The sequence below is a fragment of the Stenella coeruleoalba genome, assembly GCF_951394435.1.
Source record: "Stenella coeruleoalba genome assembly, chromosome: X".
NCBI classification, from domain to species: Eukaryota; Metazoa; Chordata; class Mammalia; order Artiodactyla; family Delphinidae; genus Stenella; species Stenella coeruleoalba.
This window is the reverse complement of record NC_137152.1, coordinates 41,300,855-41,313,962: the sequence shown is the minus strand read 5'-3', so window position 1 is coordinate 41,313,962 and position 13,108 is coordinate 41,300,855. Positions and strand designations below refer to the sequence as shown.

The 13,108-nt window shown below is 53.4% G+C and overlaps 1 protein-coding gene across 5 annotated transcripts in view; it reads left to right on the top strand.

Annotated features, from left to right (window-relative positions):
- Positions 1–13,108, top strand: part of IQSEC2 (IQ motif and Sec7 domain ArfGEF 2) — a 74,953-nt gene that overhangs the window by 22,921 nt on the left and 38,924 nt on the right. For 3 of the 5 annotated variants that reach the window (XM_079909898.1, XM_079909897.1, XM_079909900.1), the window contains exon 2: positions 1,331–1,360. In XM_079909898.1, coding sequence (XP_079766024.1) covers positions 1,331–1,360 — 30 coding nt within the window. Of the gene's footprint in view, positions 1–1,330; positions 1,361–11,853; positions 11,938–13,108 lie in introns of those variants that run through there. The other 2 variants (XM_079909896.1, XM_079909899.1) reach the window with 2 other exon arrangements.

Below are 13,108 nucleotides of genomic sequence, written 5' to 3'. Positions count from 1 at the left end.
GCTGAGGCTGGACATCGGGGAGTGCCTTCCCTAGGAGTATATGGCTAGTAAGTAGCAGAACTGGAAGCACTGGCCTCACCCACTGCCTGCGCTCCTGCACCCAGATGCTTGCTTGCCCCACCTGGCCGGTGGGTGCTCCATTCACTCTTCCAACAAATACTCACTTTCCCCTCCCCGCGTGTCCCTCTCACTTTGCAATCAGCATAGACTACTCTCCCCCGACTCAGGTCCCCTCACTAAGGTCCCTTCTTGGTTCTCTCACCTGAGGACAGAGCCTGTGATGTGTTCATCTCTGTCTCCTCCGACGTCTGCAGTGGGAGTGGGAGTGGGGGTGGGGGAGGGAGGGGAGAAAAGGAGGAAGAAGAGGACAGAGGGGACAGGGAAGCCACTTCACACACTCTCCCCGCTTCTTCCAAGTGCCCTGGTCCTTCTTCCTCCCTTTCCCCACCCCCAAGGACAGTTCCACTGTTCCTCCCTACACACACACACACACACACACACACACACACACACGCACACACACACACATTCTTTTAGGGAGGAACAGCCGGAGTGGGTGTGGGTCGGGTTTCACTCATTCTCTCAGTCTCCTCAAAGCTGTCCCCAGTGCCGCTCTCTTCTCTTGCCCTTCCTTTGCCTCTGAGGGGGCCTCACAATGAAGAAGGCAGACCAATGTAGTAGAAAGGAGCCCAGCAGCTGACTCACTCACCCCTCTCAGCCTCATTCTTGTCATCCAGAAAATAAGCAGGTTGGACCAGGCAATTGGCAAAGCCTTTTCTATGTTGTTAATAATACCTGGTATTTGTCTGCTGGGCTGCAAAGGGCTTAATCATCCCAACAGCCCTGCAAGGATTGGCCTCGTGTTACAAGTGAGGAGACTGAGGCTCAGATTCCAAGCAGGGAGGTGATTTGCCCAGGTCACAGGGCTGGTAAGTGGCAGAGCCAGTATCTGAGGCTTGGTCTCTCTGTGTTTAAACCTCGGGCTCTGCCCCTGGCCACCGCTGCAGGCTGCCTCTCAGCCACTCCGAGGAAGGCTCTTCACCATGACCCACTAGGCTAGAACATTGTTGGTTCCTGGCACCTCCTCGACCTCACCTCCAACCATTCTTCCCCTCACTTATTCCACCCCGGCCACACTGTCCTCCTCCGTGTCCCAACAACTGGCCAGGCCCTCCGCCACATCATGGCCTATGCACTGGCCATTCTCTCTGCACGAAATGCCCTACCCTTCATTTTCACGATGCGTGCTAGGTGTCAGGGCTGGGCAGAGGGAGGAGAGGAGTAGAGGGCATATGCTGACTGTCGGGTTTTTTCTCTGTTTCTCTTTCAGATCTGATGGTGAGAATTCCAGAACAGTCAGGTCAGTACCTCCTTTCTTTAGTAGTGCTTGGGAGTTGGGGCAGGGACTGGGGTGGGGGCCTCTGGCTTGTCACTTCGGGATCCATGGGAGGGGCGGGGGCCAACTCCAGGGGTTTTGTCCCACTGGTATTAGGGGTGGGGAGGAGGCAAGCATAGGGAGGGGGTTGAAAACTCTTCCTTAGTCTTTCTGACCCTAGCTGATTTGGGGGCTCGGCTGAACACTGGAGGGGCTCATGGGAGCTACCTAGATGGGAAAGCTGACCTGCAGAGAGGTCAGCTCTGGACCCGGGACCTTCTCCCCCTCCCTTCCCGGGAGAAGGGGACACGATAGAAACGGGGCTTCCCTGGTCTGGCGTTTGTGCTCCACCCTGACCTGCACTAGCCCTGAGTAGTGTGGTTTGGATGGACTTTTGATGTGACACATTCCAGTCATTAGAAATATACCTTATATTTAAGGTAATGTTACACTTAAATATACCTTATATTTAAGTGTAACAAGTGCCCCCCCCCTTTTTTTTGCATGCTTGGTGAAAAAGGTTTACAAGCATCAATCAGTAAGTTTTCAGGGTGTGATCAATCTGCCATTTGGGGGTAAAACTGGGGTTAGGGACAAGGACTATTAGTGCATTTCCCAGGCCTTAACCCAACAGAAGCTTCGTGAAAACACAAGTGTCAAGGATAGGGACTATGTAGGAATGATGCGGGGCTCAGGGTAGGGCCCAGTCAGAGAGCATCCAGGCCAGGGGTGATGCAGTTGGCCTCTGAAATGAGATGGGTCCAGGCAGCAGAGGCATGAGATGGGCTCACTCGGTTCCAGCCAGGGCTGCAACTAACATATATAACACCTATGTGAAGAGTAGAACCCACTGCGTGGATCAGTTGGAGGAATGTTCCCTTTCCACAGGGCTCCTGCAGCCCCTCACCAGGGTTCCCGGCTCAGTGAGTAGAGCACAGGTTGAACTTCAGCCGCGACTCATGCCCTCTTGGCTGTGAACCCTTGTGCAAGGCACTGCTTGTCCAACCATATGCAGCAGCCCAGGTCCTGGCATCCAGGCAGTGGATATGGGAGGGGGGCAGAGGATCCCAGCATCCAGACGGAGGTGCATAATGAGACATGCTGTGTCCTTGCATCCCAGGCAGGGGGGATGGGATGAGCACACTGGTGCCCTGGGCCAAGGTAGGGGCTGTGGGATGGGAGCACACTTCGGCCAGCAGGAAAGCAGGGGAAGTGTGGTAGATACAGTCAGGCCTAGTGTCCAGGCAAGGGGTATATGATGAGATGCAATTAGTCCTGGCATGCAGCCAAGGAGTATGGCCTGGGAACAGCCTGTCCTAGCATTTAGGAAGGCACTGGTCTAGCAAAGGACACTGATCCCAGTGCCCCACTGTGGGTTTGGAGAAAGACAGCTTGGGCTGACTCTGAGCACAGGCCCCCAGGCATCCCCGTTGATATGCCTGCGACTTGTCAAGGAATGCGACTGAAGGCGTCTCTAGCTCTTCCCGACAGGGGAGGTCCTAGGACCTATAGCTCAGGGTTTTAATAGTTATTATGATCATAAATCATATGATGATGTACGTTGGGCCTTTACAACTTACAGAAGTTGTCAGGGACTTTCTTTTGTTTGATCCTCCCAGTGACACTGTAGGTGGAACCTGGGCTGCCCTTATCATAATTATACAGTTGAGGAAACTGAGGCTCAGGCTGGTTATGGGTTTTGCCCACAGCCATGCAACTTATTTATGGCTGAGCCGGGATTCAAACCCAGGTCTGCCTGGCACCAAGCCCAGAGCCCTGCCCACGCCATCCCTGCAGGAGCTTTCGACAGCCTTGCAGATAATAATAATCATCCTCATCCTCATCCTAATATTAGTAATCATAGCAGTTATCATTTGCTCCTCACATACTAAGAACTCTGAATATGATCTTATTTAATGCTCACAACAGCCCTATTAGGCATGGATTGGGATCTCTGATTTACACATGAGGAAAATGAGGTCCCACAGAGGGTCAGTGCCTTGCCCAAGGAAATAAGAGAAATGGGGCAGGGTGGCATCACTCTGACTCATACCCTGGGCTGTCTGCTGCCAAAGCTGGTATTTGTTTTACTGAGATGTACTTCCCGACATCCACCCTGGACCTACAGTCAAGGAGGCTACAGGGACCTTGCAGACTCAGCAACTGTGGAAGCAAGGGTCAAACTTGGACTGTGGAAGGGGCCTAAAATAGCACTTGTGGGGCAAAATCTTGCAAATATGGTGGGAAGGTCCTTTAACTTGGAACCAGAGCTGGGTGGGGTCATCTGAGGATGCTCTCAGGACCCGCATGTGAATTCTTGAGCTCACTTCAGTTAGGGGTCAGGGAGAGCTTCCTGGAGAAGGTGGTGTCTGAGCTGGGTCATGGAGGACTGACACGCAGACTGTGTAAGGAGGGCATCCCTGTAAATGAAACCAGCAGGCATCGGAGGTGAGGGGGGCTGGGTGGGGGCAGTCAGTCGGGCTAAAACAGATCTGGGCAGGAAAGGAGCAAGTGTTAAAGTTCAGAACTGGTCTGGTCGGGACTGGGTCACAGATACCTTCTGTCATCAGTGGGAGCCGGGGGAGGCTGGAGGAGAGAGGTGGGGCTCTGTAGCACAGAAAGGGCAGCAACTGGATCTGGGCAAAGGGTTCCATTTATGGCCAGGTCGCTTTCTAGTTATGTGACTTTGAACAGATCTTTTTCCCCCCTGGAGCCCCAGGGTTGTCATCTAATAAACATTGTGTGTGTGGAGGGGAAAGTTTAGGAGGGTAGAAGGAACACGAAGGAAAGGAGCTAGACTTCGGCTGCTGTGGAAGTGGAATGGGAAGGAATGAGCAGGGTCGGTGGATTGAAAACCCCCCGTAGCAGGGCCCAGGCATGAGGGCTTCCAGGTATGGGGTGCCAGAGGAAGTGTGGAGTCTAATTAGAGCTGAACAGCTGGTGTTGCTAAAGGGCTGTGGGCAGAGGAAGGTGCCTGGACTTCCTGTAGATCCATGAGAAGTTGTCAGACCTACAGGCGCCTTAAATCCAGGTCCAGAAAGGGACTGGCGATGGCTCAAGGTCACAAACTAGCTCTCAGCAGAGCCTGCTTCCTAGCTGTGTGTTGTTTGCAAAGTCACTTGGCTTCTCTGATCCTTACTTTCCTCATCTGTAAAATGAGGTCAATAATTCTGACTTCTTTGGGTTGATGAGAGAACTTAAAGCAATGCTCAGCATAAAATGGTGGCTCAACATATTGTAGTGCCCTCCGCCATCCCCTAACCCAATGCATTGTCATTTATGGGGCAGTCAAGCTTGAGATATGTGGAGAGGTGCAGAACTTGAAGACAGAGGGGCAGGAGGGGCTGATACCTCCGCCACCAGAAGAGGAGGGAGCCCAGGCCTAGAGGTGCTACCGCTGCAGTGAGGGTCTGGCTGGAACTTGGGGGCCCTGGGGACCAGGCCGGGGTTGACAGGCACGCAAGGATGAGAGCCAGAGGAGGTGGCCTGTTGCTAGGGAAGGAGGGAGGAGGTGGGGGAGCTGCTGACACCCGCAGAGCCAGGGACGTCCCCATGGCAACAGGAGCCGCTGCTGTCGGGAGAAGTGGGAGGAGGAGCCAACGCTGGCTCTGTTCCCAGAGGAGGCCTCCCACTCTGGGCCTCAGTGCCCCCATCTGTCCAACGGGAGTTTGGATTAGGTAATCTCTAAGATTCTTTCTTGTTTTGACCTCCTGGCAATCTGGGGTAGCTGAGACCTCACAGACCTTCCGTGGCTCCCCCATCCACATGTCCAGACACTGCCAGTCCCCAGAGCTGCCCCAGCTGCTTCCAAATCTTCCCTTGCGTGCTGCCTTCTGTTCAGCGCAGCCTGGTTGCCTGCCCTGCCCAGCTCTCTGTTCCCACCACTTCCTTTTCCTGGAACCTTGTCACTTACCGCCTGCTGAATGCTCTCTGGCTCTGGTGGGTCCAACTCCAGCCCTGTGCACTCTGGGGTGCCTTCCCTGGCTGCCCGAGTCCACCCTGACTGCTTCCTCGCTCCTGGGCTTCTTTGGCCCCACAGGTCTGCGCTCCTCCTGCTATCCTTAGTAATCGCTGCTGCAATGCATGGAGCCACTTCTGAGAGCTGGGCTCCCCTTGACAGGCTCAAATCATTACAGTAAATTTATGGTGTCATATTGTGAATCCCCATTTTACATATGAGCCAATGCTCTGAGAGCTTATGTGGCTTGTCTGAGTTCCCCCGAGTCCTATGTGGTAGAGCCAGGCTTGGAACTCAGCTCTGTATAATTGCTGCTACCCCAGGCCTGAGGCAGGGCATAATTTATCAGCGGCAGCAGCACTTGCTGGGTGATAGCTAAAGCCCATATATGCTGGCCACCATGCTGGGCACTTTACCTGTGTTTTCTCACTTCATCTTCACAATAATCCTATAGAGTATATATTCTAGTCACTTTACAGGTGAGGAAACTGAGGCTTTCAGAGTTAAAATAATTTACCCCCTCCCCCCCATAGAACTCAGATCAGAATCCAGACCATCAGAGTTGCGGTCACCATGCTATACCGGGGTTAACCCAGTTGTTTTCCAGAAGCACGAACAGAGCATTCCCTGTGTACCAGGCCTGTGTTGGGTGATCCATGGGGGAGATGGAAGCGGGCTACAGACACAGATGAGCCAGCTCTGGCAAGCCCAAATGGGAGTGCGTTGATGAGGAGAAGCCAGTTGTAAGGACAAGAGGCTGGAGGGGGTAGAACTTGAATCTGACTATGGGATGGAGGAGGAGGGAGGTGGGGGGGGGAGGGAGATGGGTAATTTTCCCAAAGGAGTTACCTTTTTCCAGGAAGCTCACGAGGGGCAAGAAGGGGTAAGGGGGTCCTCCTTCCCCTTCCTGTTAGTGTTTCCCTGCCCCGGCCTGGCCCAGCCCCAGGAAGTGGGTGACCCCTAAGCTGGCTGCATGCCTGATTGGCACCAAAATAAACTTGCCTTCTCTCTCTTTCCCTCCCCTCCTCTCTGTCCCCTCTGTCCTGGCTTTAATTAGCAGCCCTGGGGATGAGTCACTTGGCAGCTGGGGAGGGAGGCTGCTCAGAACCCAGTCGAGCCTGAGCCTCGGTTCCTGGCCCAAGCCTCCCGGGCAGCACCACTGTGTTCTTGGTGTGGCTTCACATCTGTGCGGGTGTGAGGAACGCAGGGGCAGCGCTGCGTGCTGGTGGGTGTCCATGCACGGCAGGGTGTCTGCATAGAAGCAGATCTGGTTGTTGCTGCATTTGTCTTGGTGTCCACTGAATGTCAGTGTATGTGAGTGTGCGACTGTAGCATGTATCTGTGGTCGCAACTGTCAGGAAATGAGGGAGCATTTGGGTGAACAAACACAAATGCTTTATAATTGCATTCACCCCTCCCTACCTAAGTGTTCTTTATGCGTTTTTGCTTATGCAAGCCCTGCACTTACATCCCCAATTTTCCCTTGTCTTAGTCTGGGTACACTTTGTTGCAGGGAACTGAAACCCACTCAAATGCGCTCAAGAATAAAGGGTGGGGGGGGGGAGACTATTGTGAGGCTACATCTCACAGAATCTAAGAGCAGTAAATGACGTATAGCCAGGCCTCATGCCAACTGGAAGTGGGACCAAGAAGTCAAGGAGGAAAATTGCTCTCTCTTTCTCTCTCTCTCTCTCTCTGCATCTCTGCATCTCCCTGGCTCATGCGTTGTCTCTCTTCATCTTTCATGACTTGCCTGGTCCCTGTCATCTCTTTGTCACTGACTCCTCTCTCTGGACTGACTTCCTCTGCTCTCAGGTGGCCTGATGTGGCCACCAACCTAGAAGCTATGTGACCTTCCAGCTTCAGGGCCCACCCCCACGGGACAGCACTGTTTCTGTCCATCCTGTGGTAAACGAGGTGGCAAGGGGCTGTAGGTGGGAGTGGATTCTCCTAGAAGTGGGTGAGCGTAGAGGTCAAATACTCTGGACTTGGTGTTTCTTCTACAGTGCCCACAGCTTTTATGTGTTCACAAGCGAGGTCAGAGCCTGGGGAGTAGTCTGCTCAGAGGCCCACGATTATAAGCTTGCTCGTCCATCAAGGTTTTGGTTCCTACTCTAATGCAAGTTGACCTTAGCTCACTATGCTTTCAAGTTCCATGCTCTTGCATCAAAATACCCTGTTTTATCTAAAACTTTCCCCTTATTTTGTGCCCAAACAGCCTTTAAGTGCACAGTGAATATTACCATCGCCACCAGTGTGCGGTGATTTTCATAGTCTCAGAACAACTGGCATAATGCTACTCATGGTACAGCTGCTACCAAGTTCTTGGTTGTTTCAGGAATTTTCACATTTTATTAGTGCAGTGACTGAATTTATAGTTATCTTCAGTATAGAATTACAAGCACACATTATCAATATTATCAACTTGACGCTCGAGCTCACTTTTCCATTAATACAAACCCTGCAGTTTTTACATTAATTACAGAGGGAACCTTAGACAGGTTTTCACCTATGAGTAAAGAGTTTGGAACCAGCTGTGCACGTAATGACTGTTCTCCAGATGTAGGGGCAATGCCCATGGCTCTGACCTCGGCCCGGGCCTTGCATCCTCTGGCTGAGACTGGAGACTGCCCACCTCCTTAGGGAGCTCCTACTTCTGGCCTGGCACATAGCAGGTGCTGTTGTTATTTTTTAATAAAAAGGATAGTTTTCTTATTATTGTTAAGTCCATCTTCCACATATAGGTGGTAAGCCTGAGTGGGAGAGATCATCCCAGGCTCAGGGCAAAGCCTCCTTCAACTTAATAAATGCTTTGATTCAAAAAATGTGTACTATGTATCAGGTACTGTTAAGGAGCATTCCACACACCTTATCTTTAATCCTCCTGGCAGCTCTGCCAAGTAAGGGTGATGGGATCCACTTTACAGAGGGGGAAACTGAAACCTTGAGAGGTAGAGTCACTTGCCCGAGGTCATCCATCCATCTGTCCATCCATCCATCCACTTAGTCATGGGACAATTTCTTGAGTACCTACAACGTGCCAGGCACTGTGCTAAACTAAATGCAGTTGATACAATGATGCATAATAGAATCCTGCTCTGAGGAAGCTCACCGTCTGGTAGGAAAGCAGATAAGGAAACAGACAATTACAGGCGAAGTGTAGGGTGCTGTGGGAGAACCTCAGAAGTGTACCCAACACAACCTGAGGGTCAGGGAGGCTTCTCCAAGCTGACATCTAAACTGTGACTTGGTGGATGAGTAGAAGTTAGCCTGGTGAGGGGTGGCGGTGTGTGTGAGGTGAAGTGGAGAGTGTTGCAGACAGAGCAAAAAAGTGTGCCAGGGCTGTGGAGCAGTGTTTGGTACTTGCATTCGTGAAGAACTGTAACTGTATCTGCAGTGGGATGGCACTGTCATGAGAGATAATCTGGAAAGGAGGCAGAAGGTAAATTGGGAAGCTGGGACTGGGACCCCGGTCAGTTAGACCCAGAGCCAAGGAGCTGCAGGACCCAGGAGCAGAGTTTCCATGCTTCCCCGCCTGCCTGGTCCCAGGGGCCAGCCTGGGCCAGCCTGGCTAGTGCCAGCGGCAGGCCAGGATTCCAGTGGCCACAGTGCCCTCTAGTGTCCAGCAGCCCATCTTGCAGCCTCTACCTCAGTGTGGATTGTCTGTCTCTCAATACCTGCTGACCTGTTTGACTAGGTGCCCTGTGCCGGATGCTGGGGACACTGGAATGAATAAGACATGGTGTCTGTCCCCACCGAGCTCCTGGACCAGAAGGGGCAACGGCATGTGAATAGACAGCGCTGGAGAAACGCAGGGTGGGAAGGACACAGGGGAGGGATCCCAGAGTCAGATTCCCAGAGGGCACCACCTCTGAGCAGGCTTGTGAGGAACAAGGGGGAGCTAACGAGGTGGGGAGGTGGCACTGGGGGCAGGGTGGTGGGGAACGGTCTTTTGAGCAGAGGCAAAGGTGAGGGCGGACAGCAGAGTGTGGCAGAGAATTGTAGGCGCTTCTGTTTGGGTGGAGCACAGGTTGAAGGTGGGGTGGGGAGAGGCTGAGACCACGGGGAAGTGGTGGGGAGGGGCAGCTCACAGAAGGTCCTGGGATGCCTGACACTAGCTCATAGTCAGCACTTAGTGAATGGACTCATATAAGGAGTTTCCCTGCCCTTTTGGGATCACAAACCCATCTGAGGATCTAATGAAAGCAATGTTCTCCCCGGAAATGCACTCATACTCACTCATATTTTTCATACAACTTTAGGGGCTTCAGAGACACTCCCCGCCCCAGGCCTATCCGTGAACCACAGGCTTCCAAATTCCTCTTAGTATAAATACTGAAACCTTATCAGGACCTCCAGGCTCTGCATGATTGGGCCCCCGCCTACATCTCCAGTCTCGCTCATCTCCCCTTTGCTTTTTCCACTCAGCCACGTTGGCCTCCTTGTAGTTCCTGGAAATACCACCTCAGGTCCTTTGCCCAAGTTGTTTCCTCTGCCTGGAACACTCTCCCCCACTACCTCCACTTTTTGCCCAGCTTAATTCCATTAGTGGTTGAATAATGTCTGTCTCCTCTCACTTGAATATGAGCTCCATGAGATCGGGACATTGACTGCCCTTAGTCACTGCCGTATCTGTCACCCAGCTCAGTGCCTGGCTCACAGGATCTGTAGTGTAAGTGAATGAAGGCCCTGCCAGTGCCCTGCGGCTGGGTCAGGCTCCTCACCCTTCGCTCCTTCTTCCCTTCAGCCCCTAGAGGGTTATCACATGAGTCGCCCCAACAGGCTCAGATATGCCTGAATTCCAAGAGTGGCCCAGATGAAGAGGTATCTTCCTAGAAATCTTCCCCTGCCCGAAACAAACAGGTTTCCCAAGAGTCTCCCGTACCTCCCTGGGAGAAGGATCATACTCTCTCAGGCTCAGACTGAGACTTTTCAGCATGTGCATATGTGTCTCATTGAAACCTCACAAGAACCTGTGAGATAGGAGTTGCCACTCACCTTTTATAGATGAACAGACTGTGCCTCAGAGGGGTTACCCAGCTGAAAAGTTGTAGAGCTGGGACTTGTATCCAGCTCTGCCAGGCACCAAAATGTAAGCTCTTTGCCTCACCAGAGAGGGGAAGGGGCTTGCTCAAGGTCACACAGCATCAGCCTTAGGGCCAGGACTAGAATTTCTGTCTCTCAACTTCTGCCAGGCCAAGGTGAAGGTTTGGGCCACAGGTGCCACCCTTAGGACAATAACTGCAAATGGGCACAAGGTGTGGCTGCCACAAGAGCCAAGAGAGTTGCTGAGGGAGAGAGAAAGAAAAGCAGGGGCTGAGACCAGAGCCTTGAAGACCAAGGGGCTTTAGGGGGTGGGCAGAGGGAGAAGAGGCCATGAAGAGCCCATAGATGCCAACTTTGCGGTGGTCCGTAGGGCCTATCTCTCTCAGCAGCTTTGGCTTTCTTGAGAGGAACCAGCTGCCCCGGCAGGGAGGCAGGAAGGCAGGAAGGCAGGAAGGCTGGCCTGTTGCCTGTCAACTCCTATTCCTTCTAGATCACTGGCCCCCTGGCCCCTCCCAGGGCTGCCTTCTGCTCAGAACAGCCAGGGGCCTGGGCTCTGGGGCTGTGAAAGGACAGGAGCCCTCTGAGCTGGATCTGGGGTACTCTTCAGGAACCCCACACCCTTCAAATCCTCCAAATTGTCCCCTTTCTCCAGCCCCCCACATAAGGAGGAGAGAGAGATTACTGTGGTAGGTCGATGGGGATTCTAGTTTGACTGGCTGTATGAACTTTAGTAAGACTCTTCCCCTCTCCCCGTCTGTAAAATCAGGTGGGCCAATTTCCTTGGAAGAACAGCCTATAGGTTGTGAATGGCGTGTCTTCTGATTTTTGCTTTTCTCTTCAGGGAGCATTTCTCTTAGCCAGTTCAGAAAACAACGCAGAAGAAAGTGAGAGCTTATTGCAATGGTCAAGAAATCGGCTGGGCCCTCATCTTGATTTCCCCAGATGGGTGATTTGAATTTTACTTGAACTGGAGCATCCCAGCATAACCACCACACAGAGTCTCTTTAACTCTGTGGAAGATGAAAATGTTTGTGAAAAGCTTCTATGGAAAGGTTTCTGTATTCACAGGGCAGCAATATGGCCAAGGGGACAGAGTCCTGATTTGGGAATGGCCAAACCAGGTCCTGATCTTGGGGTTCTGCTACTTACTAGCTCTATTACCTGTGCCGAGTTACTTAATGTTTCTACATCTCAATTTTCTCTTCGGGAGAATAGGGCTAGTGACATGTACTTGACAGGGTACTTGGGGAGATTCCAACAGAGGTGCATATAGTGAGCACAGCCTGAGGTTTGGCCGAGAGGAGTCACTTCAAGCTCTCAAAGCTGCTTCCTCGTACTAGGAGTTCCCAGCCCTCCTGGGGGAGCAGGGGAAGGAGCAAAGTTTCCAGTTGCAGTCTGGCCTATAGCCCAGCACGCCTGGCCCCGCCTCCTTGGTTCCTCCTTCTAGGGAAGGGCTGGGGAGGAGGGGGTGGCAACAGCGGTGGAGGCACCGCCCTGGCCAGGGGGCCTGCCCTCGGGACAGGTCCAGACCCATGGAGCCCCCCGGGAGGAGTAGCAGGTAGGAACCTGGCCCCCACCCCCAACCCTGCAGCCCGACCCCCTCCCTTCCTGCCCAGGCCTGGACCTGGTCCCTGGGCTGCTGATTCAGCAGCCTCCTGGCTTCCTGGTTCCTGGCTCTCCTCTTGGATTCTTGGAGGCCTTTGGCTTGGGGGAGGGAGCCAGCTCAAGTGGGTGAGCCCAGAGGCATCTGGGTGCCCAGCTCTGTAAGAACCCTGGAGCCCTGAGCAGCGCAGTCGGTGGCCTGTGAGGGGTGTGATTGGTGGCTGCCCTGGCTCCTAGCCTGGTGCTGCGGGGCTGTCCACAACAGCTGAGACTCTCTGATACCAACATTCCAGCAGCCTAAGGGTCTCTGAGTCTCAGGTTTAATGAGTCAAGGACTTGGGCCAGTGACTGGCACTTAGATGGCACTTGAGAAACAGTCGTTCTGCTGATGACAATTATTCCAGAGGCTCTGATAAGAAGAGTATCAGATTCCAGGATTCTCTGTTAAGGTTCTAAGATTTAGGCATCCTCTCCAATTCGCAGCAAGCGAGATAGTGGGCAGCTGGCCTGGCCTGCAGCCACATCTCCCGGCCTTTACTTCGGCTCTTGAATGGCCAGGCCCTGACCACAACCTGCCTTCAGGGGCTCGTGGAGGGCAGGGGCTGGCTGACCTGGCACTCACTCCCAGTATCTGCCCTGTGCTGCGTAGGGCAGGGACAGGGCCCTCGGCCTCACTACCCTGCTGTCTCTCCTCCCCCTTCCCCTTCTCTGGACTTTAATCGTGGGAAGCAGGAGGCAGAGGGGCCTTTGGACCCCACGCTAAGGGTGGGAGCACAGCGCTGGGGGGCGGAGCTTGGGCCCTGCCCCAGGCTGGGGGCGCAGCACTGGCCTTGGAAGCAAAGAACCACCCTGTCCTCTGGCTCGCTGGGCCCCACTCGCCCACTCAGCCCGAGTCCCATCCTGTCACCAAGACCACTGAGACCTTGTCAGCTCTCCTCCGCCCTCGCCTCTCCTGTCCTTTGCTCTGGCACTCTCTGCCTCTCCCCGTCTTCTCTCTGTGTCTTTTGTCTCGCCCTTTCACTGTCTTCCTCCTTCTCTGTCTTTCTCCTTTTCTGTCTTGTCTTTCGGTTTCTCTCTGTCTCTTTCCCTCTCCTCCTCCAGTGTCTCCTGCACCCCCCCACCCCCAC